The following is a 27261-nucleotide window of genomic DNA, read 5'->3' as shown; positions in this document are numbered from 1 at the left end:
CACACACACACACACACACACACACACACACACAGAGACACACACACACACACACACACACTCACACACCCCAAAGCCCTCCCACATACAGTTCGTCCCCTCCCTCCCTTCCTCCCCCTAACCCAGGCACCAGACAGACACACCCTGCCAACCACATCTGCTTCCACTTCATCTGACTGACACCTCAGCCTCAGCCTTAACCAACCCTCCTGTTGATACTCACCTGTTCCAGGTGAACTCTCTCTCTCTCTACTATACCTGAAGATTCGGTGAGTAACATTTTGTTGATTTACATTTTATTATAACTTTAATTTAATTAATTAAATGTAGTAACCACTATAAAAATGTATAAATTTTTTACAAATGAAAATAATGTGACTTTTTTTTTGTAATGATTTTCCCATTTAGTGGCTGATATTTCATTTAGATTCATGATTTTGTCAATGAAGTATTATCTGCAAACAAGTTCTTAGTCTTTGTCCAACATCATAGTATCAATGTCATTTCACAAGTATACTTCATTCTCGGTTGTTTAAATACCTTTATGTACAACTTATTTGGTTTGTAATGTCAGAATTTACTGACCTGCTTTATTTTACTTTGCCATGTCATAATTGATTGGCATACAGTACCGTACTATCACAATCTGTCTACTAATCGTGAGATCCTCTTTAACATTACATTTTAACTGGTTAGTTCTGTAGCTCTGTAACAATGTAGTCAGTTGTAATACACAGTCTCTCTCTATAGGATTCCTACAGTAAAATTGAATAGAATTGTATGTTGTGTAGTTACAGAGAGGTCCATTACTGTTGTTATTCCAGTGTTCTCCACACTGATGCAGGGTTCTACAGCTGGATGTCCTCTCCAGCGCCCTCCTGAAGACATGTCCAGCTTCATTACAGAGACCAGTGTAGCCTCTCTTGAGTCTCTCCAGTACCACAGGCCTAAATCCAGTTCAGACTCCCTCCAGAACCATGGGGATGAGGCCAGTCCAGACTCCCTCCAGAACCATGGGGATGAGGCCAGTCCAGACTCCCTCCAGAACCATGGGGATGAGGCCAGTCCAGACTCCCTCCAGAACCATGGGGATGAGGCCAGTCCAGACTCCCTCCAGAACCATGGGGATGAGGCCAGTCCAGACTCCCTCCAGAACCATGGGGATGAGGCCAGTCCAGACTCCCTCCAGAACCATGGGGATGAGGCCAGTCCAGACTCCCTCCAGAACCATGGGGATGAGGCCAGTCTCGCCTCTCCAGACTCCCTGCACCAGCCATACCACTCAGCTGTCTCTGGGTTTGCCAGCATGCCTTCCTGCATCTCCGGCACCAGCCGAAGTCGGCTTGAACCCTCGTACAGACAGAGCCCAGGTCAGTATTTTAGTTTTGTTGATTTATTACCTTTATTTGTCCTGCTAGAGGTATACTTTACAGTGGAAAGTATTCAGACCCCTTCCCCTTTTCCAAATTTTGTTACGTTACAGCCTTACTCTAAAATTGATTCAAAAAAAAAAATCCTCATCAATCCACACACGATACCCCATAATGACAAAGCTAAACAGTTTTTTTTGACATTTTTGCACATTTATTAAAAAATAAAAACATAAGTATTCAGACCCTTTTGCTATGAGACACGAAATTGAGCCCAGGTGCATCCTGTTTCCATTGATCATCCTTGAGATGTTTCATCAACTTGATTGTAGTCTACCTGTGGTAAATTCAATTGATTGGACATCATTTAAAAAGGCACACACCTGTCTATATAAGGTCCCACAGTTGACAATGCATGTCAGAGCAAAAACCAAGCCATGAGGTTGAAGGAATTGTCAGAAGAGCTCAGAGACAGGATTGTGTCGAGGCACAGATCTGGGGAAGGGTACCAAAACATTTCTGCAGCATTGAAGGTCCCCAAGAACACAGTGGCCTCCATCATTCTTAAATGGAAGAAGTTTGGAACCACCAAGACTCTTCCTAGAGCTGGTCGCCCGGCCAAACTGAGCAATCGTTGGAGAAGGGCCTTGGTCAGGAAGGTGACCAAGAACCCGATAGTCACTCTGACAGAGCTCCAGAGTTTATCTGTGGAGATGTGAGAACCTTCCAGAAGGACAACCATCTCTAGAGCACTCCACCAATCACCAGACGGAAGCCACTCCTCAGTAAAAGGCACATGACAGCCCGCTTGGAGTTTGCCAAAAGGCACCTAAAGGACTCTCAGACCATGAGAAACAAGATTCTCTGGTCTGATAAAACCAAGATTGAACTCTTTGGCCTGAATGCCAAGCCTCACGTCTGGAGGAAACCTGGCACCATCCCTACGGTGAAGCATGGTGGTAGGCAGCATCATGCTGTGGGGATGTTATTCAGCGGCAGGGACTAGGAGACTAGTCAGGATCGAGGGAAAGATGAACGGAGCAAAGTACAGAGAGATCCTTGATGAAAACCTGCTCCAGAGCACTCAGGACATCAGACTGGGGCAAAGGTTCACCTTCCAACAGGACAACAACCCTAAGCACACAGCCAAGACAACACAGGAGTGGCTTCGGGACAAGTCACTGAATGTCCTTGAGTGGCCCTGCCAGAGCCCGGACTTGAACCAGATCGAACATCTCAATCAAATCAAATCATCAAATTTATTGGTCACACGCAATACAACAGGTGCAGACATTGCAGGAAATGCTTACTACGGCCCTTAACCAACAGTGCATTTATTTTAAACAAAGAAAGTAACAAAAACAACAACAAAAAAAGTGTTGAGAAAAAAGAGCAATAAAATAAATGACAGTAACTACAGACAGTAGGAGAGAACATTTTCAGTCTCTGGAGAGACCTGAAAATAGCTGTGCAGTGACGCTCCCCATCCAACCTGACAGAGCTTGAGAGGATCTGCAGAGAAGAATGGGAGAAACTCCCCAAATACAGATGTGCCAAGCTTGTAGCATCATACCCAAGAAGACTTGAGGCTGTAATCTCTGCCAAAGGTGCTTCAACAAAGTACTGAATAAAGGGTCTTAATACTTATGTAAATTTGATATTTTATTTTTGTGCAAACATTTTTAAAAACCTGTTTTTGCTTTGTCATTATGGGGTATTGTGTGTAGATTGATGAGGGAATAAATACAAAAATTAGTCTGTAACTTAACAAAATGTGGAAAAAGTTAAGGGGTCTGAATACTTTCAGAATGCACTGTAAATACAGAAGTATGTGGACACCCCTTCAAATTGGTGGATTCGGCTATTTCAGCCACACCCGTTGCTGACAGGTGTATAAAATTGAGCACACAGCCATGCAATCTCCATAGACAAACATTGTCAGTAGAATGGCCTTACTGTAGAGCTCAGTGTCTTTCAACGTGGCACCTTTCCAACAAGTCAGTTCGTCAAATTTCTGCCCTGCTAGAGCTGCCCCGGTCAACTGTAAGTGCTGTTATTGTGAAGTGGAAACGTCTAGGTGCAACAATGGCTCAGCCGCGAAGTGGGAGGCCACACAAGCTCACAGAACGGGACCGCCGAGTGCTGAAGAGTGTAGCACGTAAATATCATCTGTCCTTGGTTGCAACACTCACTGCCGAGTTCCGAACTGCCTCTAGAAGCAACGTCAGCACAATAACTGTTCGTCGGGAGCTTCATGAAATGGGTTTCCATGGCCGAGCAGCCGCACACAAGCCTAAGATCACCATGCGCAATCCCAAACGTCGGCTGGAGTGGTGTAAAGCTTGTGCCATTGGACTCTGGAGCAGTGGAAACGCATTCTCTTGAGTGATGAATCACGCTTCACCATCTGGCGGTCCGACTGACGAATCTGGGTTTGGCGGACGCTAGGAGAACGCTACCTGCCCCAATTCATAGCGCCAACTGTAAAGTTTTGTGGAGGAGGAATAATGGTCTGAAGCTGTTTTTCATGGTTCGGGCTAGGCCCCTTAGAAATCTTAACGCTACAGCATACAATTATATTCTAGACGATTCTGTGCTTCCAACTTTGTGCCAACAGTTTGGGGAAGGCCCTTTCCTATTTCTGCATGACAATGCCCCCGTGCACAAAGCGAGGTCCGTACAGAAATGGTTTGTCGAGATCGGTTTGGAAGAACTTGACTGGCCTGCGCAGAGCCCTTACCTCAACCCCATCGAAAACCTTTGGGATGAATTGGAACGCTGACTGCGAGCCAGGCCTCACTAATGCTCTTGTGGCTGAATGGAAGCAAGTCCCCGCAGCAATTTTCCAACATCTAGTGGGAAGCCTTCCCAGAAGAGTGGAGGCTTTTATAGCAGTAAAGGGGGGACCAACTCAATATTAATGTCCATCATTTTGAAATGAGATGTTCGACGAGCAGGAGTCCACATACTTTTGGTCATGTAGTGTATATGGCTAAGATGTAATCAATAGTGACTTTCAGGATAGCGCCTCCAGTTTGTTTACCGATGGCGACGTCTTTTGGGAGTCTTTTTTTGGTGCAGTCTGGACCGGCCTTGATTTCAACGTCTGGTCCGGACCGGCCTATGTTTGGCCCAAACATAGACGTCTATAATTCCTTCAGATTTCGTCCGGTCCATAGAGATCTATGTTTCACAAGTTTTGACAGCACAGTACAATAGAGCACAGCAGAGTTCAGTAACGTCAAGAAAAGTAAAGTATAGTGTACTTATTGTACATGACTTTACTCTACTGTACTCTACTGAACTAAACTCTACTGTACTCTACTGAATTAAACTCTAATGTACTCTACTGAACTAAACTATAATGTACTCTACTGAACTAAACTATAATGTACTCTACTGAACTAAATTATACTGTACTCTACTGTACTCTACTGAATTAAACTCTAATGTACTCTACTGAATTAAACTGTACTGTACTCTACTGAACTAAACTCTACTGAACTCTACTGAATTAAACTCTACTGTACTCTACTGAACTAAACTCTACTGAACTAAACTATAATGTACTCTACTGAACTAAACTATAATGTACTCTACTGAATTAAACTGTACTGTACTCTACTGAATTAAACTCTAATGTACTCTACTGAACTAAACTCTACTGAACTAAACTATAATGTACTTATTTATTACTCTACTGAACTAAACTATAATGTACTCTACTGAATTAAACTAAACTGTACTGTACAGTCCTGTAGTGTACTAAACTGTTCCGAACTGTACTGTGATGTTGAAACTTGTGAAACATAGCCTAGACATCTATGATTCCTTTAGATTTGGATCTGGTCTGCACCCGACCAAATTTGTACTTGTTTGGGGGCGGAGGTCCTTAGAATAATACCCAGCATGCGTTTGGGGGCGGAGGTCCTTAGAATAATACCCAGCATGCGTTTGGGGGCGGAGGTCCTTAGAATAATACCCAGCATGCGTTTGGGGGCGGAGGTCCTTAGAATAATACCCAGCATGCGTTTGGGGGCGGAGGTCCTTAGAATAATACCCAGCATGCGTTTGGGGGCGGAGGTCCTTAGAATAATACCCAGCATGCGTTTGGGGCGGAGGTCCTTAGAATAATACCCAGCATGCCTTAGAATAATACCCAGCATGCGTTTGGGGCGGAGGTCCTTAGAATAATACCCAGCATGCGTTTGGGGCGGAGGTCCTTAGAATAATACCCAGCATGCGTTTGGGGGCGGAGGTCCTTAGAATAATACCCAGCATGCGTTTGGGGGCGGAGGTCCTTAGAATAATACCCAGCATGCGTTTGGGGGCGGAGGTCCTTAGAATAATACCCAGCATGCGTTTGGGGCGGAGGTCCTTAGAATAATACCCAGCATGCCTTAGAATAATACCCAGCATGCGTTTGCAAGTATTTGTTTTACATCACATTTAGGTCATTCAGCAGATGCTCTTATCCAGTGCGTGAAAAGTATTTGCCCCCTTTCGGATTTTCTAAATGTTTTGCATATTTTTGATACTGAACGTTATCAGATCTTCAACAAAAACCTAATATTAGATAAAGGGAACCTGCGTTTACAAATAACAAAAAATAATGGATACTTATTTTATTTAATTAACAAAGTTATGCAACACCCAATTGGCCTGTGTGAAAAACATGGGTCCCATTATAACTGGCGAAAACCAAACACTGCATTCCACGGTAAGAACCTCATACCAACGGTCAAGCATGGTGGTGGTGTGATGGTTTGGGGATGCTTTGCTGCCTCAGGACCTGGACGACTTGCCTTAATAAAACTGTTTTAAATATTTTGATAAAAGCTAACATTTTTACATTTATTGTCATTTAGCAGACGCTCTTATCCAGAGGCGACTTACATGAGCAATTAGGGTTAAGTGCCTTGCTCAAGGGCACATCGACAGATTTTTCACCCTAGTCGGCTCGGGATTAGAACCAGCGACCTTTCGGTTACTGGCACAACGCTCTTAACCACTAAGCTACCTGCCGCCCCATAAGTGCATGTGAGAGATACGAGCAATGGGCTAATACATATTCTGTTGCAATCTTTGGTTTGGCTCATCTTTGATAAATGAAGAGGCTTGAAAACATTTTTTATTGTGATATAATGCTTACTTCTTTGAGAATGTTTTTCAATGTCCAGAAAATATGTATTTTCGATGTCAGTACAGAAAGCCGTCTTTTCACATTTCATTCAGCACCTGAAATGCACCTGATTTCAACGTCTGGAAAATACATTTTGTCTCAACTACCCCTGGATCATTGAACTTGCACTGAATTCGCCTTGTCTCTGAAATGATGAAACTATTCCTACAGTGAGGAAAAAGTATTTGATCCCTGCTGATTTTGTACGTTTGCCCACTGACAAAGAAATGATTAGTCTATAATTTTAATGGTAGGTTTATTTGAACAGTGAGAGACAGAATAACAACAACAAAATCCAGAAATACGCATGTCAAAAATGTTATTAATTGATTTGCATTTTAATGAGGGAAATAAGTATTTGACCCCTCTGCAAAATATGACTTAGTACTTGTGTGGCAAAACCTTTGTTGGCAATCACAGAGGTCAGACGTTTCTAGTAATTGGCCACCAGGTTTGCACACATCTCAGGAGGGATTTTGTTCCACTCCTCTTTGCAGATCTTCTCCAAGTCATTAAGGTTTCGAGGCTGACGTTTGGCAACTCGAACCTTCAGCTCCCTCCACAGATTTCCTATGGGATTAAGGTCTGGAGACTGGCTAGGCCACTCCAGGACCTTAATGTGCTTCTTCTTGAGCCACTCCTTTGTTGCCTTGGCCATGTGTTTTGGGTCATTGTCATGCTGGAATACCCATCCACGACCCATTTTCAATGCCCTAGCTGAGGGAAGGAGGTTCTCACCCAAGATTTGATGGTACATAGCCCCGTCCATCGTCCCTTTGATGTGTTGAAGTTGTCCTGTCCCCAGAAAAACACCCCAAAGCATAATGTTTCCACCTCCATGTTTGACGGTGGGGATGGTGTTCTTGGGGTCATAGGCAGCATTCCTCCTCCTCCAAACACGGCGAGTTGAGTTGATGCCAAAGAGCTCGATTTTGGTCTCATCTGACCACAACACTTTCACCCAGTTCTCCTCTGAATCATTCAGATGTTCATTGGCAAACTTCAGACGGGCATGTATATGTGCTTTCTTGAGCAGGGGGACCTTGTGGGCGCTGCAGGATTTCAGTCCTTCACGGCGTAGTGTGTTACCAATTGTTTTCTTGGTGACTATGGTCCCAGCTGCCTTGAGATCATTGACAAGATCCTCCTGTGTAGTTCTGGGCTGATTCCTCACCGTTCTCGTCATCATTGCAACTCCACGAGGTGAGATCTTGCATGGAGCCCCAGGCCGAGGGAGATTGACAGTTATTTTGTGTTTCTTCCATTTGCGAATAATCGCACCAACTGTTGTCACCTTCTCACCAAGCTGCTTGGCAATCGTCTTATAGCCCATTCCAGCCTTGTGTAAGTCTACAATCTTGTCCCTGACATCCTTGGAGAGCTCTTTGGTCTTGGCCATGGTGGAGTTTGGAATCTGATTGATTGATTGCTTCTGTGGACAGGTGTCTTTTATACAGGTAACAAACTGAGATTAGGAGCACTCCTTTAAGAGTGTGCTCCTAATCTCAGCTCGTTACCTGTATAAAAGACACCTGGGAGCCAGAAATCTTTCTGATTGAGAAGGGGTCAAATACTTATTTCCCTCATTAAAATGCAAATCAATTTATAAAATTTTTGACATGCGTCTTTTCTGGATTTTTTTGTTGTTATTCTGTATCTCACTGTTCAAATAAACCTACCATTAAAATTATAGACTGATCATTTCTTTGTCAGTGGGCAAACGTACAAAATCAGCAGGGGATCAAATACTTTTTTCCCCTCACTGTAAATTAGCCTTACACCAGCTACTCAGAGACTAACAGTTCCTCCCTTTTTGTGTTGTGTTCCAGTTCACCAGGTGGACTCGCGTCATCCTCCCACGTCAACAGTAGTGTCCAGTGGTTGGAGCAGGGGGCTTCTGGGGGCCAGCCTCTCAACTCCTCCTCCTGCTCCTTCACCACCACCAAGTCCCCTCTACACCCCCACACCTCCTCCTCCTTCTCCTCTCTGACCATCCCCAGGACCGGGCACCACTCCCCTGGGCACGACTGTCAGGACAGTCCCAGGCTCCAGGAGAGGCTGAGTCCCAGTGATGACGGATGTAGCAGTAGTTTTCTCACCCTCATCTCTGCACCAGGGGATGGGTACCCACACTCTGGCCAGGCCTACGGTCACTCCTTGGGCTTCCACAGCAACCCCCTGGGGGTCAGGACAGGACTACAGCTCAGCCTCTCTCTACTCCTCCCCCTGGGGCTGTCATCTACCCTTCCTCCTACTGCTATTCCCCAAACTACTCAACTACAAGATCAACCTCTCTCCTCCAGGTGAGATGACAACAAGTTCAAACATGGTTACATTTCATTTCAAATTTCGGTAGTGTTCTAGGAATGTTCTCCAACTGATTCGACATTGGGAATGTTCTCAAATAGTTCAGAGAACGTTGAGAAACAGTTGGTAGAGCATGGGCGCTTGCAACGCCAGGGTTGTGGGTTCTCATCATTTTCAGAAATCGCTGATCTTCACTCCTCCAAATCCCCCAATTCTCTTCCATCATTACAAAACAGCTTTCTCGCTTCTGTCATCATTTCTCCTATTTGCTTCTGCTCATAGCCTTCAGAAACCAACAAGGTCACATGTGGCACACTCTTCTCAATCTCCAATTCTTTATCCAGATAATCGTCTGTGTTTATCTTCATAGCTGCTCCTTGTGGTCCTAAAATTATGCAACATGAGCTGAGTTGAACTTTCTTTAGTTGATGACTCAACCATTCCTCTGAGTTCAATTCGGCAGCATTCTTGAAATACTTGAGCTGAATTGAAATGGATATTCCAGAAGCCTCGCATCTGGCATATTTCCCCCCTTAAATTTCTTCCATATCTTAGCCTGCTTCAAAAATCTTCACTGAGATTTCCAATCCAGAATACTATAGACTAATCCCTCTCTGTCATCATCAACAATTGGTAAACCTTTTCCTTTGGCACTTCTACCAGATAGCCGTCTGGTGTACATCTTATTGGTACAGTTCAACTTCCACAATGCATCTCTTCCCAACAACGCAATAGGTGTATGTTCTGATACCAGTATGGGTATTGTAATTTTCTCATTTTCATAGCAGAGCTCAATTGGTTCCTTAAGAGTAATCAACTGTTTTACTCCCTCAAATCCCTATTCTAATTAGTTGATTTGACATAGTGAGATGTGTAACCTCTTCAGGCTGAACACAGATGAAAGCCGTTCCGCTATCCATCATCACTTCCCATAGTCCGTTGTTTATTTTCACCTCAATTGTTGGATCTTTTTCCCCTAACTGGTGCTACCAGCTGACACCCCCCTTTCGGATCTTCTAGGCACCCCTAGAATCCTTGCTCCTTGCCCCTATAAGGGTCCACCTGTCCTCCAGATGATCTTCACTTGCTCCTGTATCTTCCTCTGAAATTCCCTCTTGTGTTTCCTTCTGGCCCATTACACTCACAGGCAAAGTCACCAACCTGTCCACAATCATAACACACTTCTGAAGATTGCTGGAAGTATGACTTAAATCTTCCTCCTCTTCCTAAGCCTTCTCATCCTCTTCCTCTCCAATTCTGTGCCTGTCCAGAAACTGGCTATGGATATGAAACAACTGGTACCGCTATTGGTGGCTGGTACAATTGCATTTGATCTGGTTCAGTTGAAGCTGTGGCAGTGATTGTTGATTTGGTGCACACTGATTCTTCATAACCAAAGCTTTTCTTTCTCCTTCTTATTCTCCCCCAGTTGTATTTCATTAAGTTTTCTGAGAGTTTCTTGGTCCTGTTCTTTCTGGTTGTGTTCCTTTTTCCTGTACAGATCAACTTGATGGACTATATGATCTCTATAGACACCTTTTGTCATGCTTCCAAGTCCAACCACCTCTGCCAGTTTGCTCCTTACTGGTGAGGGCAGTCCCATCTGCAGCAGCTCAGTGCAGGCAGGAGTGGCACATTTGCTCTACGTAACTCTAAACTCATAAAATCCCACGCATGCGTAGTTCATTCACCAGTGCGATTTCAGAGTGGAGGGAGCTCTCAAGCAGCTCTCTCCCAGCCTAAACAACAGAAAGTAAACAGACCAGCTGTTGCTCCGTTCTTTTCCCCCCATAGACAAACAGTAACACTTAACAGAACTCACAAACCAACACAAAACATAGAACACAAATCCTACTCTCTTCCACACACACATACATACAGTTTAAGAGGCTTATTTCCGTTCCTACGGACCTCTAAGCATGCTACTACCATCGCGACATTTTTTCCTTTGTTCCTACATTTCTGCTACCTTGAGTTTGCAGAAATTCAATGAGCGGTTACATCAAACATATACTTCGTCAACTATAAGTCGAGCGGTAACTTGCAACTGAATGTATATACCACAACCCCAGTCCCTGGGACTGACCTAAACCCACCTAATGCGCTTTTAGGATTTTCGGCCCATCCTAATGATCGCCTCGTTGGAGGGCTTAACATAGATCCGCGATGTTCTAATTTGTATACATTTTTCCTTAGTTCCTGGCCTTTCCTTCATTGTATTCTTTTTGAATTTTATTCAAGCAAAAATATCCCTATAGACACTCCCCCCTGTTTGCGTTGTTTACCAGCGCAAACAAATTTAGAAATTTAGAACGGACTCTTATCCCACAGCAAATGACAGCAAAGCACACACGCAAGTTCTTAACGGTGCATTCATTCAACGCACACACACAGACACACAAACTAACCAGTGCCCAAAAGTAGTGAGAAAACTCACCCTTATCTGCCGGACTCTGGAGCGAGAGTCAGCTCGGGCGCCCATGAATGGAACGCTGAGAAAAGACGCAACCACGACCAATACCTCGTCGCCATTATTGTAGTGTCGAGAAAACTATGCTAAATATGCTGTGAGAACAAGGAAATCCGCTGACACTGTCCTCGATTATAATTATTTATTACATTTGAAGATCTCAGCGCCAATTTACAGATATCTGCAGACATCTGGAGAATAACCTGACCCAAACTCTAAATATGTTATTCTCCCCGTCCTTTGTTTTAACTGTGGTATTTATATCCTATGCCCTATGTAACATAATATGGGTGTTTTCCCCCTACATACTTCCTCTGCTTTAGGGTGCCCCTATAGAACTACTCTCCAGATGCTCCCTTAAGCTGAGTCAACATCCTCCAAGACCATTAGCAAAGTCATAAATTGTCCAGATACCACACAAACAGAATGCATGTTTTGGAAAAATGTGTATTCTGTACAGGCTTCCGTCTTTTCACTATGTCAATTAGGTTAGTATTGTGGAGTAACTACAATGTTGATCCATCCCTCAGTTCTCTCCCATCACAGCCATTAAACTCTGTAATTAATATTGGCCTCACAACGAAATCCCTGAGCTGTTTCCTTCCTCTCCGAAACTGAGCTAGGAAGGACCCTGTATCTTTGTAGTGACTGGGTGTATTGATACACCATCCAAAGGGTAATTAATAACTTCACCATGCTCAAAGGGATATTTAATGTCTTTTTTTATTTTCTTTAAAAAAATCTACCAATATGTGTCCTTTGTGAAGTATTGGAAAACCTCCCTGGTCTTTGTGGTTAAATCTGTGTTTGAAATTCACTAGTCGACTGAGGGACAAATTATTGTATGGGGTACAGAGATGAGGTAGTCATTTAAAAATCATGTTAAATACTATTTTTTTTGCACACAGAGCCCATGCAATTTATTATGTGACTTGTTAAGCAAATGTTTACTCCTGAACTTATTTAGGCTTGCCATAATAAAGGGGTGGAATAAATATTCACTCAAAACATTTCAGCTTTTCATTTTTAATTAATTTGGAAACATTTGGAAAAATACAATTCCACTTTGACATTATGGGATATTGTGTGTAGGTCATTGACCAAAAATCTAAATTTAATCCATTTAAAATTCAGGCTGTAACACAACAAATGTGGAATAAGTCAAGGGGTGTGAATACTTTCTGAACGCACTGTACGTCCTGAGACTAAACCACACAATGTATAGACGACAGCAGGGTGCACATGCAAAAACTAGGCTTCCGATTATTTTATGTCAAAGAAATTACAGTGCTTTCGGAAAGTATTCAGACCCCTTTACTTTTTTCATATTTTGTTAGGTTACGGCCTTATTCTAAAATGTATTACATTGATTTTTCCCCCTCATCAATCTACACACAATACCCCATCATGAAAAAGCAAAAACAGCTTTTTTAGAAATTTCTGCAAATTTTTTTCTTCTGAAATATCACATTTACATAAGTATTCAGACCCTTTACTCAGTACTTTGTTGAAGCACCTTTGGCAGCGATTACAGCCTCGAGTCTTCTTGGGAATGATGCTACAAGCTTGGCACACCTGTATTTGGGGAGTTTCTCCCATTCTTCTCTGAAGATCCTCTCAAGCTCTGTCAGGTTGGATGGGAGCATCGCTGCACAGCTATTTTCAGGTCTCACCAGAGATATTTGATCCGGGCTCTGGCTGGGCCACTCAAGGACATTCAGAGACTTGTCCCAAAGCCACTCCTGCGTTGTCTTGGCTGTGTGCTTAGGGTCGTTGTCCTGTTGGAAGGTGACCCTTCGCTCCAGTCTGAGGTCCTGAGTGTTCTGGAGCAGGTTGTTGTCAAGGATCTCTCTGTACTTTGCTCCGTTCATCTTTCCCTCGATCCTGACTAGTCTCCCTGCCGCTGAAAAACATCCCCACAGCACGATGCTGCCACCACCATGCTTCACCGTAGGTATGGTGCCAGGTTTTCTCCAGACGTGGCGCTTGGCATTTATGCCAAGAGTTCAATCTCTCTTTCATCAAACAAGAGAGTCTTGTTTCTCATGGTCTGAGAGTCCTTTAGGTGCCTTTTGGCAAACTCCAAGCAGGCTGTCATGTGCCTTTTACTGAGGAGTGGCTTCCGTCTGGCTTCCGTCTGGCCTGATTAGTGGAGTGCTGTAGAGATGGTTGTCCTTCTGGAAGGTTCTCCCATCTTCACAGAGGAACTCCGGAGCTCTGTCAGAGTGACCATCGGGTTGTTGGTCACCTCCCTGACCAAAGCCCTTCTCCCCCGATTGCTTCTTTCATTCAAGAATGATGGAGGCCACTGTGTTTTTGTTTTTGGGGACCTTCAATGCTGCAGAAATGTTTTGGTACCCTTCCCCAGATCTGTGCCTCGACACAATCCTGTCTCGGAGCTCTACGGGCAATTCCTTCAACCTTATGGCTTGGTTTTGCTCAGAAATGCACTGTCAACTGTGGGACCTTATATAGACAGGTGTGTGCCTTTCCAAATCATGTCCAATCAATTGAATTTTCTACAGGTGGACACCAATCAAGTTGTAGAAACATCTCAAGGATGATCAATAGAAACAGGATGCACCTAAGCTATTTCTTATTACTTTGCCAAAAAAAACTGTTTTTGCATTGTCATTATGGGTTACTGTGTGTAGATTGTTGAGTAAAAAAATAAATGTAATCCATTTTAGAACAAGGCTGTAACGTAACAAAATGTTGAGAAAGTCAAGGGGATAGAATACTTTCTGAAAGCGCTGTATGTAAAGCTGACGGGTGCTCTCCCTGTCCCTGTCCCTGTCCCTGTCCCTCTCCCTCTCCCTCTCCTCTCTCCTGTCCCTGTCCCTCTCCCTGTCCTGTCCCTCTCCTGTCCCTGTCCCTGTCCCTCTCCCTCTCCCTCTCCCTCTCCCTGTCCCTGTCCCTCTCCCTGTCCCTTGTCCCTCTCCCTGTCCTGTCCCTCTCCCTGTCCCTGTCCTGTCCCTCTCCCTGTCCCTGTCCCTCTCCCTCTCCCTGTCCCTGTCCCTCTCCCTGTCCCTCTCCCTTGTCCCTGTCATGTCCCTGTCCCTGTCCCTGTCCCTGTCCCTGTCCCTCTCCCTGTCCCTGTCCCTGTCCCTCTCCCTCTCCTCTCTCCCTCTCCCTGTCCCTGTCCCTGTCCCTGTCCCTGTCCCTCTCCCTCTCCCTCTCCCTCTCCCTGTCCCTGTCCCTCTCCCTCTCCCTCTCCCTGTCCCTGTCCCTCTCCCTGTCCCTGTCCCTCTCCCTCTCCCTGTCCCTGTCCCTGTCCCTGTCCTGTCCCTCTCCCTGTCCCTGTCCCTGTCCCTGTCCCTGTCCCTGTCCCTGTCCCTCTCCCTCTCCCTCTCCCTCTCTCCTCTCCCTCTCTCCTGTCCCTGTCCTGTCCCTGTCCCTGTCCCTGTCCCTCTCCTGTCCCTGTCCCTCTCCTCTCCCTCTCCCTCTCCCTCTCCCTGTCCCTGTCCCTGTACCTGTCCCTGTCCCTCTCCCTCTCCCTGTCCCTGTCCCTGTCCCTCTCCTCTCCCTGTCCCTGTCCCTGTCCCTGTCCATGTCCCTCTCCCTGTCCCTGTCCCTGTCCCTGTCCCTCTCCCTGTCCCTCTCCCTGTCCCTGTCCCTCTCCCTTGTCCCTGTCCCTGTCCCTGTCCCTGTCCCTGTCCTCTCTCCTCTCCCTGTCCCTGTCCCTGTCCCTCTCCCTGTCCCTCTCCCTGTCCCTCTCCCTGTCCCTCTCCCTCTCTCCTGTCCCTGTCCCTCTCCCTCTCCCTCTCCCTGTCCCTGTCCCTGTCCCTGTCCCTCTCCCTCTCCCTCTCCCTGTCCCTCTCCCTGTCCCTGTCCCAGAGGCCCGTGAGTGTTTGAACTGTGGTGCGACCGCCACCCCTCTGTGGCATCGTGACGGGACAGGACACTACCTCTGTAACGCCTGTGGCCTCTACCACAAGACGAACAGCCAGAACAGACCCTCATCAGACCCAAAAGAGACCGGTATGTTAATGATTATTTAGACTGACTGGTATGTTATTTATTATTTAGACTGACTGGTGCAGTGGGGAAAAAAGTATTTAGTCAGCCACCAATTGTGCAAGTTCTCCCACTTAAAAAGATGAGAGAGGCCTGTAATTTTCGTCATAGGTACACGTCAACTATGACAGACAAAATGAGACAATTTTTTTCCAGAAAATCACATTGTAGGATTTTTATGAATTTATTTGCATATTATGGTGGAAAATAAGTATTTGGTCAATAACAAAAGTTTCTCAATACTTTGTTATATACCCTTTGTTGGTAATGACACAGGTCAAACGTTTTCTGTAAGTCTTCAAGGTTTTCACACACTGTTGCTGGTATTTTGGCCCATTCCTCCATGCAGATCTCCTCTAGAGCAGTGATGTTTTGGGGCTGTCGCTGGGCAACACAGACTTTCAACTCCCTCCAAAGATTTTCTATGGGGTTGAGATCTGGAGACTGGCTAGGCCACTCCAGGAACTTGAAATGCTTCTTCTACGAAGCCACTCCTTCGTTGCCGGGCGGTGTGTTTGGGATCATTGTCATGCTGAAAGACCCAGCCACGTTTCATCTTCAATGCCCTTGCTGATGGAAGGAGGTTTTCACTCAAAATCTCACGATACATGGCCCCATTCATTCTTTCCTTTACACGGATCAGTCGTCCTGGTCCCTTTGCAGAAAAACAGCCCCAAAGCATGATGTTTCCACCCCCATGCTTCACAGTAGGTATGGTGTTCTTTGGATGCAACTCAGCATTCTTTGTCCTCCAAACACGACCGAGTTGAGTTTTTACCAAAAAGTTATATTTTGGTTTCATCTGACCATATGACATTCTCCCAATCCTCTTCTGGATCATCCAAATGCACTCTAGCAAACTTCAGACGGGCCTGGACATGTACTGGCTTAAGCAGGGGGACACGTCTGGCACTGCAGGATTTGAGTCCCTGGCGGCGTAGTGTGTTACTGATGGTAGGCTTTGTTACTTTGGTCCCAGCTCTCTGCAGGTCATTCACTAGGTCCCCTGTGTGGTTCTGGGATTTTCGAGGGAGATTATCAGTGGTCTTGTATGTCTTCCATTTCCTAATAATTGCTCCCACAGTTAATTTCTTCAAACCAAGCTGCTTACCTATTGCAGATTCAGTCTTCCCAGCCTGGTGCAGGTCTACAATTTTGTTTCTGGTGTCCTTTGACAGCTCTTTGGTCTTGGCCATAGTGGAGTTTGGAGTGTGACTGTTTGAGGTTGTGGACAGGTGTCTTTTATACTGATAACAAGTTCAAACAGGTGCCATTAATACAGGTAACGAGTGGAGGACAGAGCCTCTTAAAGGAGAAGTTACAGGTCTGTGAGAGCCAGAAATCTTGCTTGTTTGTAGGTGACCAAATACTTATTTTCCACCATAATTGCAAATAAATTCATTAAAAATCCTACAATGTGATTTTCTGGATTATTTTTTCTCAATTTGTCTGTCATAGTTGACGTGTAGAGGAGGAAGGCCCTCAAAATTGTCAAAGACTCCAGCCACCCTAGTCATAGACTGTTCTCTCTGCTACCGCACGGCAAGCGGTACCGGAGTGCCAAGTCTAGGTCCAAAAGACTTCTCAACAGCTTCTACCCCCAAGCCATAAGACTCCTGAACAGCTAATCATGGCTACCCAGACTATTTGCACTGCCCCCCACCCCATCCTTTTTACGCTGCTGCTACTCTGTTAAGTATTTATGCATAGTCACTTTAACTCTACCCACATGTACATATTACCTCAACTACCTCAACTAGCCGGGTGCCCCCGCACATTGACTATGCAACGGTACCCCCCCTGTATATATAGCCTCCCTACTGTCACTTTATTTTACTGTATATATAGCCTCCTACTGTCACTTTATTTTACTTCTGCTCTTTTTTTCTCAACACTTTTTTGTTGTTGTTTTATTCTTACTTTTTTTGTTTAAAATAAATGCACTGTTGGTTAAGGGCTGTAAGTAAGCATTTCACTGTAATGTCTGCACCTGTTGTATTCGGCGCATGTGACCAATAAAATTTGATTTGATTTGATTTGTACCTATGATGAAAATTACAGGCCTCTCATCTTTTTAAGTGGGAGAACTTGCACAATTGGTGGCTGACTAAATACTTTTTTCCCCCCACTGTATGTTATTGATTATTTAGACTGACTGGTATGTTATTGATTATTCTGACTGGTATGTTATTTATTATATAGATTTACAGTCATGCTGTGAATTTCCTTCTTAGACTTCTCATATTTATTTCTCCAAGACAATACATCTTTCCTCCTCTCCTCTCCTCTCCTCTCCTCTCCCTCCTCTCCTCTCCTCTCTCTCGCCTCGCCTCGCCTCGCCTCTCCTCTCCCTCTCCTCTCCTCTCCTCTCCTCTCCTCTCTCTCCTCTCCTCTCTCTCCTCTCCTCTCCTCTCCTCTCCTCTCCTCTCCTCTCTCTCCTCTCCTCTCTCTCTCCTCTCCTCTCTCCTCTCCTCTGTCCTACCACTATCTAACACAGTGTATTCGCTGCTCCACCTGTGATTTCTAAAGTTAAACACATCTCTGTTGCTCCCCCCATGCAGATCGTCAGTAAGCGTGCATGGACAAACTGCGCCAACTGCCACACCAGTACCACCACTCTGTGGAGACGCAGCGCCAGCGGAGAGCCAGTCTGTAACGCCTGTGGACTCTACTACAAACTACACAACGTAAGAACTACTCTCACTACTCAGCATCACGGCTTCTCATTCCATTAGACTGCATAACGGCTTCTCATTCCATTAGACTGCGTAACGGCTTCTCATTCCATTAGACTGCGTAACGGCTTCTCATTCCATTAGACTGCGTAACGGCTTCTCATTCCATTAGACTGCATAACGGCTTCTCATTCCATTAGACTGCGTAACGGCTTCTCATTCCATTAGACTGCGTAACGGCTTCTCATTCCATTAGACTGCATAACGGCTTCTCATTCCATTAGACTGCATAACGGCTTCTCATTCCATTAGACTGCATATACGGCTTCTCATTCCAATTAGACTGCATAACGGCTTCTCATTCCAATTAGACTGCATAACGGCTTCTCATTCCATTAGACTGCATAACGGCTTCTCATTCCATTAGACTGCATAACGGCTTCTCATTCCATTAGACTGCATAACGGCTTCTCATTCCATTAGACTGCATACACGACTTCTCATTCCATTAGACTGCATAACGACTTCTCATTCCATTAGACTGCATAACGGCTTCTCATTCCATTAGACTGCATAACGGCTTCTAATTCCATTAGACTGCATAACGGCTTCTCATTCCATTAGACTGCATAACGGCTTCTCATTCCATTAGACTGCATAACGGCTTCTCATTCCATTAGACTGCATATCGGCTTCTCATTCCATTAGACTGCATATCGACTTCTCATTCCATTAGACTGCATAACGGCTTCTCATTCCATTAGACTGCATAACGGCTTCTCATTCCATTAGACTGCATAACGGCTTCTCATTCCATTAGACTGCGTAACGGCTTCTCATTCCATTAGACTGCATGTGACTTCTCATTCCATTAGACTGCAATACGGCTTCTCATTCCATTAGACTGCGTAACGGCTTCTCATTCCATTAGACTGCGTAACGGCTTCTCATTCCATTAGACTGCGTAACGGCTTCTCATTCCATTAGACTGCGTGCAGCTTCTCATTCCATTAGACTGCATAACGGCTTCTCATTCCATTAGACTGCATAACGGCTTCTCATTCCATTAGACTGCATAACGGCTTCTCATTCCATTAGACTGCATAACGGCTTCTCATTCCATTAGACTGCATAACGGCTTCTCATTCCATTAGACTGCATATGACTTCTCATTCCATTAGACTGCATAACGGCTTCTCATTCCATTAGACTGCTTACGGCTTCTCATTCCATTAGACTGCTTAACGGCTTCTCATTCCATTAGACTGCGTAAAGCTTCTCATTCCATTAGACTGCGTAACGACTTCTCATTCCATTAGACTGCATAACGGCTTCTCATTCCATTAGACTGCATAACGGCTTCTCATTCCATTAGACTGCATAACGGCTTCTCATTCCAATTAGACTGCATAACGGCTTCTCATTCCAATTAGACTGCATAACGGCTTCTCATTCCATTAGACTGCATAACGGCTTCTCATTCCATTAGACTGCATAACGGCTTCTCATTCCATTAGACTGCATAACGCTTCTCATTCCATTAGACTGCATAACGGCTTCTCATTCCATTAGACTGCATAACGGCTTCTCATTCCATTAGACTGCATAACGGCTTCTCATTCCATTAGACTGCATAACGGCTTCTCATTCCATTAGACTGCATAACGGCTTCTCATTCCATTAGACTGCATAACGGCTTCTCATTCCATTAGACTGCATAACGGCTTCTCATTCCATTAGACTGCATAATGGCTTCTCATTCCATTAGACTGCATAACGACTTCTCATTCCATTAGACTGCATAACGGCTTCTCATTCCATTAGACTGCATAACGACTTCTCATTCCATTAGACTGCATAACGGCTTCTCATTCCATTAGACTGCATAACTTCTCATTCCATTAGACTGCATAACGGCTTCTCATTCCATTAGACTGCATAACGGCTTCTCATTCCATTAGACTGCATAACGGCTTCTCATTCCATTAGACTGCATAACGGCTTCTCATTCCATTAGACTGCGTATGGCTTCTCATTTCCATTAGACTGCGTAACGGCTTCTCATTCCATTAGACTGCGTAACGGCTTCTCATTCCATTAGACTGCGTAACGGCTTCTCATTCCATTAGACTGCGTGACTTCTCATTCCATTAGACTGCATGTACGGCTTCTCATTCCATTAGACTGCGTGAACTTCTCATTCCATTAGACTGCGTAACGGCTTCTCATTCCATTAGACTGCGTAACGGCTTCTCATTCCATTAGACTGCATAACGGCTTCTCATTCCATTAGACTGCATAACGGCTTCTCATTCCATTAGACTGCATAACGGCTTCTCATTCCATTAGACTGCGAACGGCTTCTCATTCCATTAGACTGCTGCTTCATTAGAGCACGGCTTCTCATTCCATTAGACTGCGTAACGGCTTCTCATTCCATTAGACTGCCTCACGGCTTCTCATTCCATTAGACTGCGTAACGGCTTCTCATTCCATTAGACTGCGTAACGGCTTCTCATTCCATTAGACTGCGTAACGGCTTCTCATTCCATTAGACTGCGTAACGGCTTCTCATTCCATTAGACTGCGTGACGCTTCTCATTCCATTAGACTGCGTGCAGGGCTTCTCATTCCATTAGACTGCGTGACGGCTTCTCATTCCATTAGACTGCATAACAGCTTCTCATTCCATTAGACTGCATAACGGCTTCTCATTCCATTAGACTGCATAACGGCTTCTCATTCCATTAGACTGCATAACGGCTTCTCATTCCATTAGACTGCGTCGGCTTCTCATTCCATTAGACTGCTTAACGGCTTCTCATTCCATTAGACTGCGTATCGGCTTCTCATTCCATTAGACTGCATGCGGCTTCTCATTCCATTAGACTGCGTATCGGCTTCTCATTCCATTAGACTGCATAACGGCTTCTCATTCCATTAGACTGCATAACGGCTTCTCATTCCATTAGACTGCGTAACGCTTCTCATTCCATTAGACTGCATAACGCTTCTCATTCCATTAGACTGCATAACGGCTTCTCATTCCATTAGACTGCATAACGGCTTCTCATTCCATTAGACTGCTAACGGCTTCTCATTCCATTAGACTGCGTGCGACTTCTCATTCCATTAGACTGCGTACGACTTCTCATTCCATTAGACTGCATGTGACGCTTCTCATTCCATTAGACTGCATAACGGCTTCTCATTCCATTAGACTGCATAACGGCTTCTCATTCCATTAGACTGCATAACGGCTTCTCATTCCATTAGACTGTATACGGCTTCTCATTCCATTAGACTGCTTATGACTTCTCATTCCATTAGACTGCATAACGGCTTCTCATTCCATTAGACTGCATAACGGCTTCTCATTCCATTAGACTGCTACGGACTTCTCATTCCATTAGACTGCGTAACGGCTTCTCATTCCATTAGACTGCGTATGGGCTTCTCATTCCATTAGACTGCGTGTGACTTCTCCATTCCATTAGACTGCGTAACGCTTCTCATTCCATTAGACTGCTCGACTTCTCATTCCATTAGACTGCGAACGGCTTCTCATTCCATTAGACTGCGTAACGGCTTCTCATTCCATTAGACTGCGTAACGGCTTCTCATTCCATTAGACTGCTGTAACGGCTTCTCATTCCATTAGACTGCATGCGGCTTCTCATTCCATTAGACTGCGTAACGGCTTCTCATTCCATTAGACTGCAAACGGCTTCTCATTCCATTAGACTGCGTAACGGCTTCTCATTCCATTAGACTGCTGACGGCTTCTCATTCCATTAGACTGCGTAACGGCTTCTCATTCCATTAGACTGCGTACGATTCTCATTCCATTAGACTGCGTACGACTTCTCATTCCATTAGACTGCGTACACTTCTCATTCCATTAGACTGCATAACGGCTTCTCATTCCATTAGACTGCATAACGGCTTCTCATTCCATTAGACTGCTTAACGACTTCTCATTCCATTAGACTGTATCGGCTTCTCATTCCATTAGACTGCGTAACGGCTTCTCATTCCATTAGACTGCGTAACGAGCTTCTCATTCCATTAGACTGCGTAACGGCTTCTCATTCTATTAGACTGCATAACGGCTTCTCATTCCATTAGACTGCATAACGGCTTCTCATTCCATTAGACTGCATATCGGCTTCTCATTCCATTAGACTGCTTAACGGCTTCTCATTCCATTAGACTGCTTAACGGCTTCTCATTCCATTAGACTGCATGCCCCCGAGCTTCTCATTCCATTAGACTCATGTGACCTTCTCATTCCATTAGACTGCGTACGAACTTCTCATTCCATTAGACTGCATAACGGCTTCTCATTCCATTAGACTGCATCATCGGGCTTCTCATTCCATTAGACTGCATAACGGCTTCTCATTCCATTAGACTGCGTAACGGCTTCTCATTCCATTAGACTGCATGCGGCTTCTCATTCCATTAGACTGCGTACTCGCTTCTCATTCCATTAGACTACATAACATTTACATTTACATGTTAGTCATTTAGCAGACGCTCTTACCCAGAGCGACTTACAGGAGCAATTAGGGTTAAGTGCCTTGCTCAAGGGCACATCGACAGATTTTTCACCTAGTCGGCTCAGGGATTAGAACCAGCGACCTTTCGGTTACTGCCACAACGCTCTTAACCACTAAGCTACCTGCCATCGGCTTCTCATTCCATTAGACTGCATAACAGCTTCTCATTCCATTAGACTGCATAACAGCCATTGTGAGTCCGTTGAATAATAATAATTTGGTGGGTGATTATATTTGTCCTATTTCACATATGTACAAGTTTGTATTGTACGCATGTATAATCCCAACTTCCCCTGAGTCACTGCCAGGGTCAGCCATTATCAACAGCGACACTGGAGCAGTTAGGGTTAAGTGCCTTCTAACCGCCAGGGTACCAGCCGCCCCGTAGAGAGACGTAGCATATTATAAGCTTTATAATAAGACATTATCAAGGATCAGACATGCTTTATAACAAGTCATAAAGCATAATAGGCCTCCTGTAGCTCAGTTGGTAGAGCATGGCGCTAAAATGTAAATGTAAATAATAGCTGCATGCTGCAGGTAAAGTTACCAACATGTTAATATCTAGTGCCACTAGCCTCTTTTTTCTACATGAATCAAGACACATACTTTCCTTTGTTCCTATAATGGCATCCTCTTCATTCACCCAGGGGAGTATTCATACTAATGTCACTGTTCCTCTGTTCTCCTCTTCAGGTCAACAGACCTCTGACCATGAAGAAGGAAGGCATCCAGACACGGAACCGTAAGGTCTCCATTAAGAACAACAGGGTTAAGCAGAAGACAGGTGTGTTAGAGGCTGAGCTGGGTCTCTACTCTGACTCCTCTCTGTCCAGACTCCAGCCCTCTGACCCCTCTCTGTCCAGACTCCAGTCCTCTGACCTCTCCCTGTCCAGACTCCAGCCCTCTGACCCCCTGTCCAGACTCCAGCCCTCTGACCCCCTGTCCAGACTCCAGTCCTCTGACTCCTCTCTGTCCAGACTCCAGTCCTCTGACCTCTCCCTGTCCATACTCCAGTCCTCTGACCTCTCCCTGTCCATACTCCAGTCCTCTGACCTCTCCCTGTCCATACTCCAGTCCTCTGACCCCTCCCTGTCCAGACTCCAGTCCTCTGACCCCTCCCTGTCCAGACTCCAGTCCTCTGACCTCTCCCTGTCCAGACTCCAGTCCTCTGACCCCTCCCTGTCCAGACTCCAGTCCTCTGACCCCTCTCTGTCCAGACTCCAGTCCTCTGACCTCTCCCTGTCCAGACTCCAGTCCTCTGACCTCTCCCTGTCCAGACTCCAGCCCTCTGACGACCTTATGAACCCTTACCTCCTGGGTCAAACTGGGGCGAAGCTCTCCTACATCCACAACCACCCCTCCTCACACCTACTGCCCTCTCTCTCCTCCAGCCACCCCTCACACCTACTGCCCTCTCCCTCCTCCAGCCACCCCTCACACCTACTGCCCTATCTCTCCTCCAGCCACCCCTCACACCTACTGCCCTATCATTCCTCCAGCCACCCCTCACACCTACTGCCCTCTCCCTCCTCCAGCCACCCCTCACACCTACTGCCCTCTCCCTCCTCCAGCCACCCCCTTACACCTACTGCCCTCTCATTCCTCCAGCCACCCCTCACACCTACTGCCCTCTCCCTCCTCCAGCCACCCCTCACACCCTACTGCCCTCTCCCTCCTCCAGCCACCCTCATACCTACTGCCCTCTCTCTCCTCCAGCCACCCCTCACACCTACTGCCCTCTCCCTCCTCCAGCCACCCCTCACACCTACTGCCCTCTCCCTCCTCCAGCCACCCCTTACACCTACTGCCCTCTCATTCCTCCAGCCACCCTCACACCTACTGCCCTCTCTCTCCTCCAGCCACCCCTCACACCTACTGCCCTCTCATTCCTCCAGCCACCCCTCCTCACACCTACTGCCCTCTCATTCCTCCAGCCACCCCTCACACCTACTGCCCTCTCCCTCCTCCAGCCACCCCTCACACCTACTGCCCTCCCTCTCCTCCAGCCACCCTCACACCTACTGCCCTCTCCCTCCTCCAGCCACCCCCTCACACCTACTACCCTCTCCCTCCTCCAGCCACCCCTCACACCTACTGCCCTCCCTCTCCTCCAGCCACCCCCTCACACCTACTGCCCTCTCATTCCTCCAGCCACCCCTCCTCACACCTACTGCCCTCTCCCTCCTCCAGCCACCCTCACACCTACTGCCCTCTCCCTCCTCCAGCCACCCCTCACACCTACTGCCCTCTCCCTCCTCCAGCCACCCCTCACACCTACTGCCCTCTCCCTCCTCCAGCCACCCCTCATACCTACTGCCCTCTCTCTCCTCCAGCCACCCCTCACACCTACTGCCCTCTCCCTCCTCCAGTCACCCCTCACACCTACTGCCCTCTCATTCCTCCAGCCACCCCACACCTACTGCCCTCTCTCTCCTCCAGCCACCCCTCCACACCACTGCCCTCTCATTCCTCCAGCCACCCCCTACCACACCTACTGCCCTCTCCCTCCTCCAGCCACCCCCTCCACACCACTGCCCTCTCTCTCCTCCAGCCACCCCTCACACCTACTGCCCTCTCTCTCCTCCAGCCACCCCTCCTCCACACCTACTGCCCTCTCTATCCTCCAGCCACCCCTCACACCTACTGCCCTATCTCTCCTCCAGCCACCCCTCACACCAAACTACACAACGTAAGAACTACTCCCACCCGTCCTCAGTCATGCCCTACCACACACTGATACCACAGCCTCTCCCTCCTCCATACACCACCCTACCACACACTGATACCACCCCCCTCTCCCTCCTCCATACACCACCCTACCACACACTGATACCACCCCCCTCTCCCTCCTCCATACACCACCCTACCACACACTGATACCACCCCCCTCTCCCTCCTCCATACACCACCCTACCACACACTGATACCACCCCCCTCTCCCTCCTCCATACACCACCCTACCACACACTGATACCACCCCTCTCTCCCTCCTCCATACACCACCCTACCACACCTTACTTTACATGCTGAGGAAAAGTCATCAGACATGTGCTATTCTGAGCCACAAGTGTTTTTATATTTTTGTCAGGTGATAACTAATGAAGAATGATAGATGTGTTATATTACTAAAATGTGATTTTGTAAAAGTTATTTTTGTGACTTAATAACATTACTTTTTGTAATCCTCTCCTTTCTAATTATCATCTTAACTTCGGTTATCTGAATAAATAAATAAATAAATAAATGCTGTTTGAAAACATGGTGTCTCTGTGAAGTCACTTCCAACTCTTAAAACAACCCAGACTGAAACACTTGCAGTCGGACTCCTGGTTTTTCTAATCGCTGTAGACTACGTTTAAAGGGCCAATGCAGACGTTTTTATCTCAACATCGAACACTTTCTGGGTAACAGTTGAGTACTATACTGTGATTGTTTACAATAAAAATGGTCCAAAAGAAACAAAAATAGCTTCTTAGCAAAGAGCAATTTCTCAAGCAAGAATTTTGCTAGGACTGTCTGGGAGTGGTCTGAGTGGGGAGGGGAAATCTGAAAACTAGCTGTTATTGGCAGAGAGGTTTGGAACTCTCTCTTATTGGTCTATCAACTAATTTACCACCTGGTGATGTCACCAGGCTGGCCAAAACTCCATCCCACCAAAACAGAATGACATTTCAGGCTGTCTTTTCAAACAGGTCTTACACTAAAAGGTCATTATCATCATTTTCAAATTTTCACAGTATTATTCTAACCTCATAGTGTGGAAATACATATAAAACACAGGAAAAAATATGTTTTTGATTCACTTGGCCTTTAGAAGTGTTAAAGTCAGTGGATGACTTTAGACATTGTAGTTGGCCAGGTACAGACAGGCACCATTTTAATACCAGACTCTGTTATATAATCATGTCAGAGACCACAGACAGCACAGGTAGCCACACTTTGTTCAAGTTTCTCTGGCAAACAGGTTATGCAAATTCAACCTTTCCACACCGTTGGCCACTGCAGGGACATGGTCAATACGTTCTGCTAAAGTGTCACGCTTGTTTCATGCACCACTGAAACGGTTAGTTTATTTAACAACCACACTGTCATACTGTCATGTCCGGTAGGGGTTCTGTGGAAAGTGGGGACACAGCCGGATGAGTTGGTTGGGTTTCTAGGACCTCTTTTCAAATGTCTGTTGATTTGCATTACATTGGATGGGATATTCTGACTCAAGTTTAAGCAGAATTCAAATGGCATCGCCTAGTCATTGTTTTATTTCTGTAGACTAATGCTTGGCATGGGTGGTCCATGTGGCAGTTACTAAGCATGATCACGCAATTTTCATTCTAACAAACACAACAACAACAACAAAAAAGCACAACTGTTTTAATTTGTTGTTACTAACGTGCTGTTCCTCATCCGTTTGAAGGAGACCAGGTGAGAGTCAGGCGGGAGACTTCAACATGATCTTCTCTCCCCCACCAACCCCCCTCCTCCTATCTCTCAATTCAATTCAATTTCAAATTAAGGGGCTTTATTGGCAGAAACATGGGAAACATAATAAACCAAAGTGAAATAATCAATCAAAATGATCAGTAAACATTATACTCACAAAAGGTCCAAAAGAATAAAGACATTTCAAATGTCATATTATGTATATATATACAGTGTTGTAACAATGTGCAAATAG

At 45.7% G+C, this 27261-nt stretch overlaps 1 protein-coding gene across 1 annotated transcript; it reads left to right on the top strand.

The window, feature by feature from the left end:
- LOC123481788 lies at positions 1 to 25837 on the top strand. The gene is made up of 9 exons (XM_045206793.1): positions 1 to 269; positions 845 to 1370; positions 8390 to 8632; positions 8724 to 8855; positions 15167 to 15310; positions 17876 to 18033; positions 23280 to 24053; positions 25218 to 25386; positions 25568 to 25837. Exons 2-9 carry the CDS (start codon positions 887 to 889, stop codon positions 25693 to 25695), a joined length of 2232 nt encoding a protein of 743 aa, XP_045062728.1. The 5' UTR covers positions 1 to 269; positions 845 to 886; the 3' UTR covers positions 25696 to 25837.
- Positions 25838 to 27261: the final 1424 nt, after the last annotated feature.

The sequence above is a fragment of the Coregonus clupeaformis genome, chromosome 24, assembly GCF_020615455.1.
Source record: "Coregonus clupeaformis isolate EN_2021a chromosome 24, ASM2061545v1, whole genome shotgun sequence".
Lineage (NCBI taxonomy): Eukaryota > Metazoa > Chordata > Actinopteri > Salmoniformes > Salmonidae > Coregonus > Coregonus clupeaformis.
Note: the sequence above shows the minus strand (reverse complement) of the source record. Positions and strands in the feature narration are given on the sequence as shown.

Excerpts from the sequence above, each read along its gene's own strand:
- LOC123481788 (XM_045206793.1), top strand. The coding sequence starts at position 887 with ATGTCCAGCTTCATTACAGAGACCAGTGTAGCCTCTCTTGAGTCTCTC. Across the intron at positions 8,856-15,166 it reads GATCAACCTCTCTCCTCCAG|AGGCCCGTGAGTGTTTGAAC; the intron begins GTGAGATGACAA and ends TCCCTGTCCCAG. Across the intron at positions 15,311-17,875 it reads ATCAGACCCAAAAGAGACCG|TTAAACACATCTCTGTTGCT; the intron begins GTATGTTAATGA and ends TGATTTCTAAAG.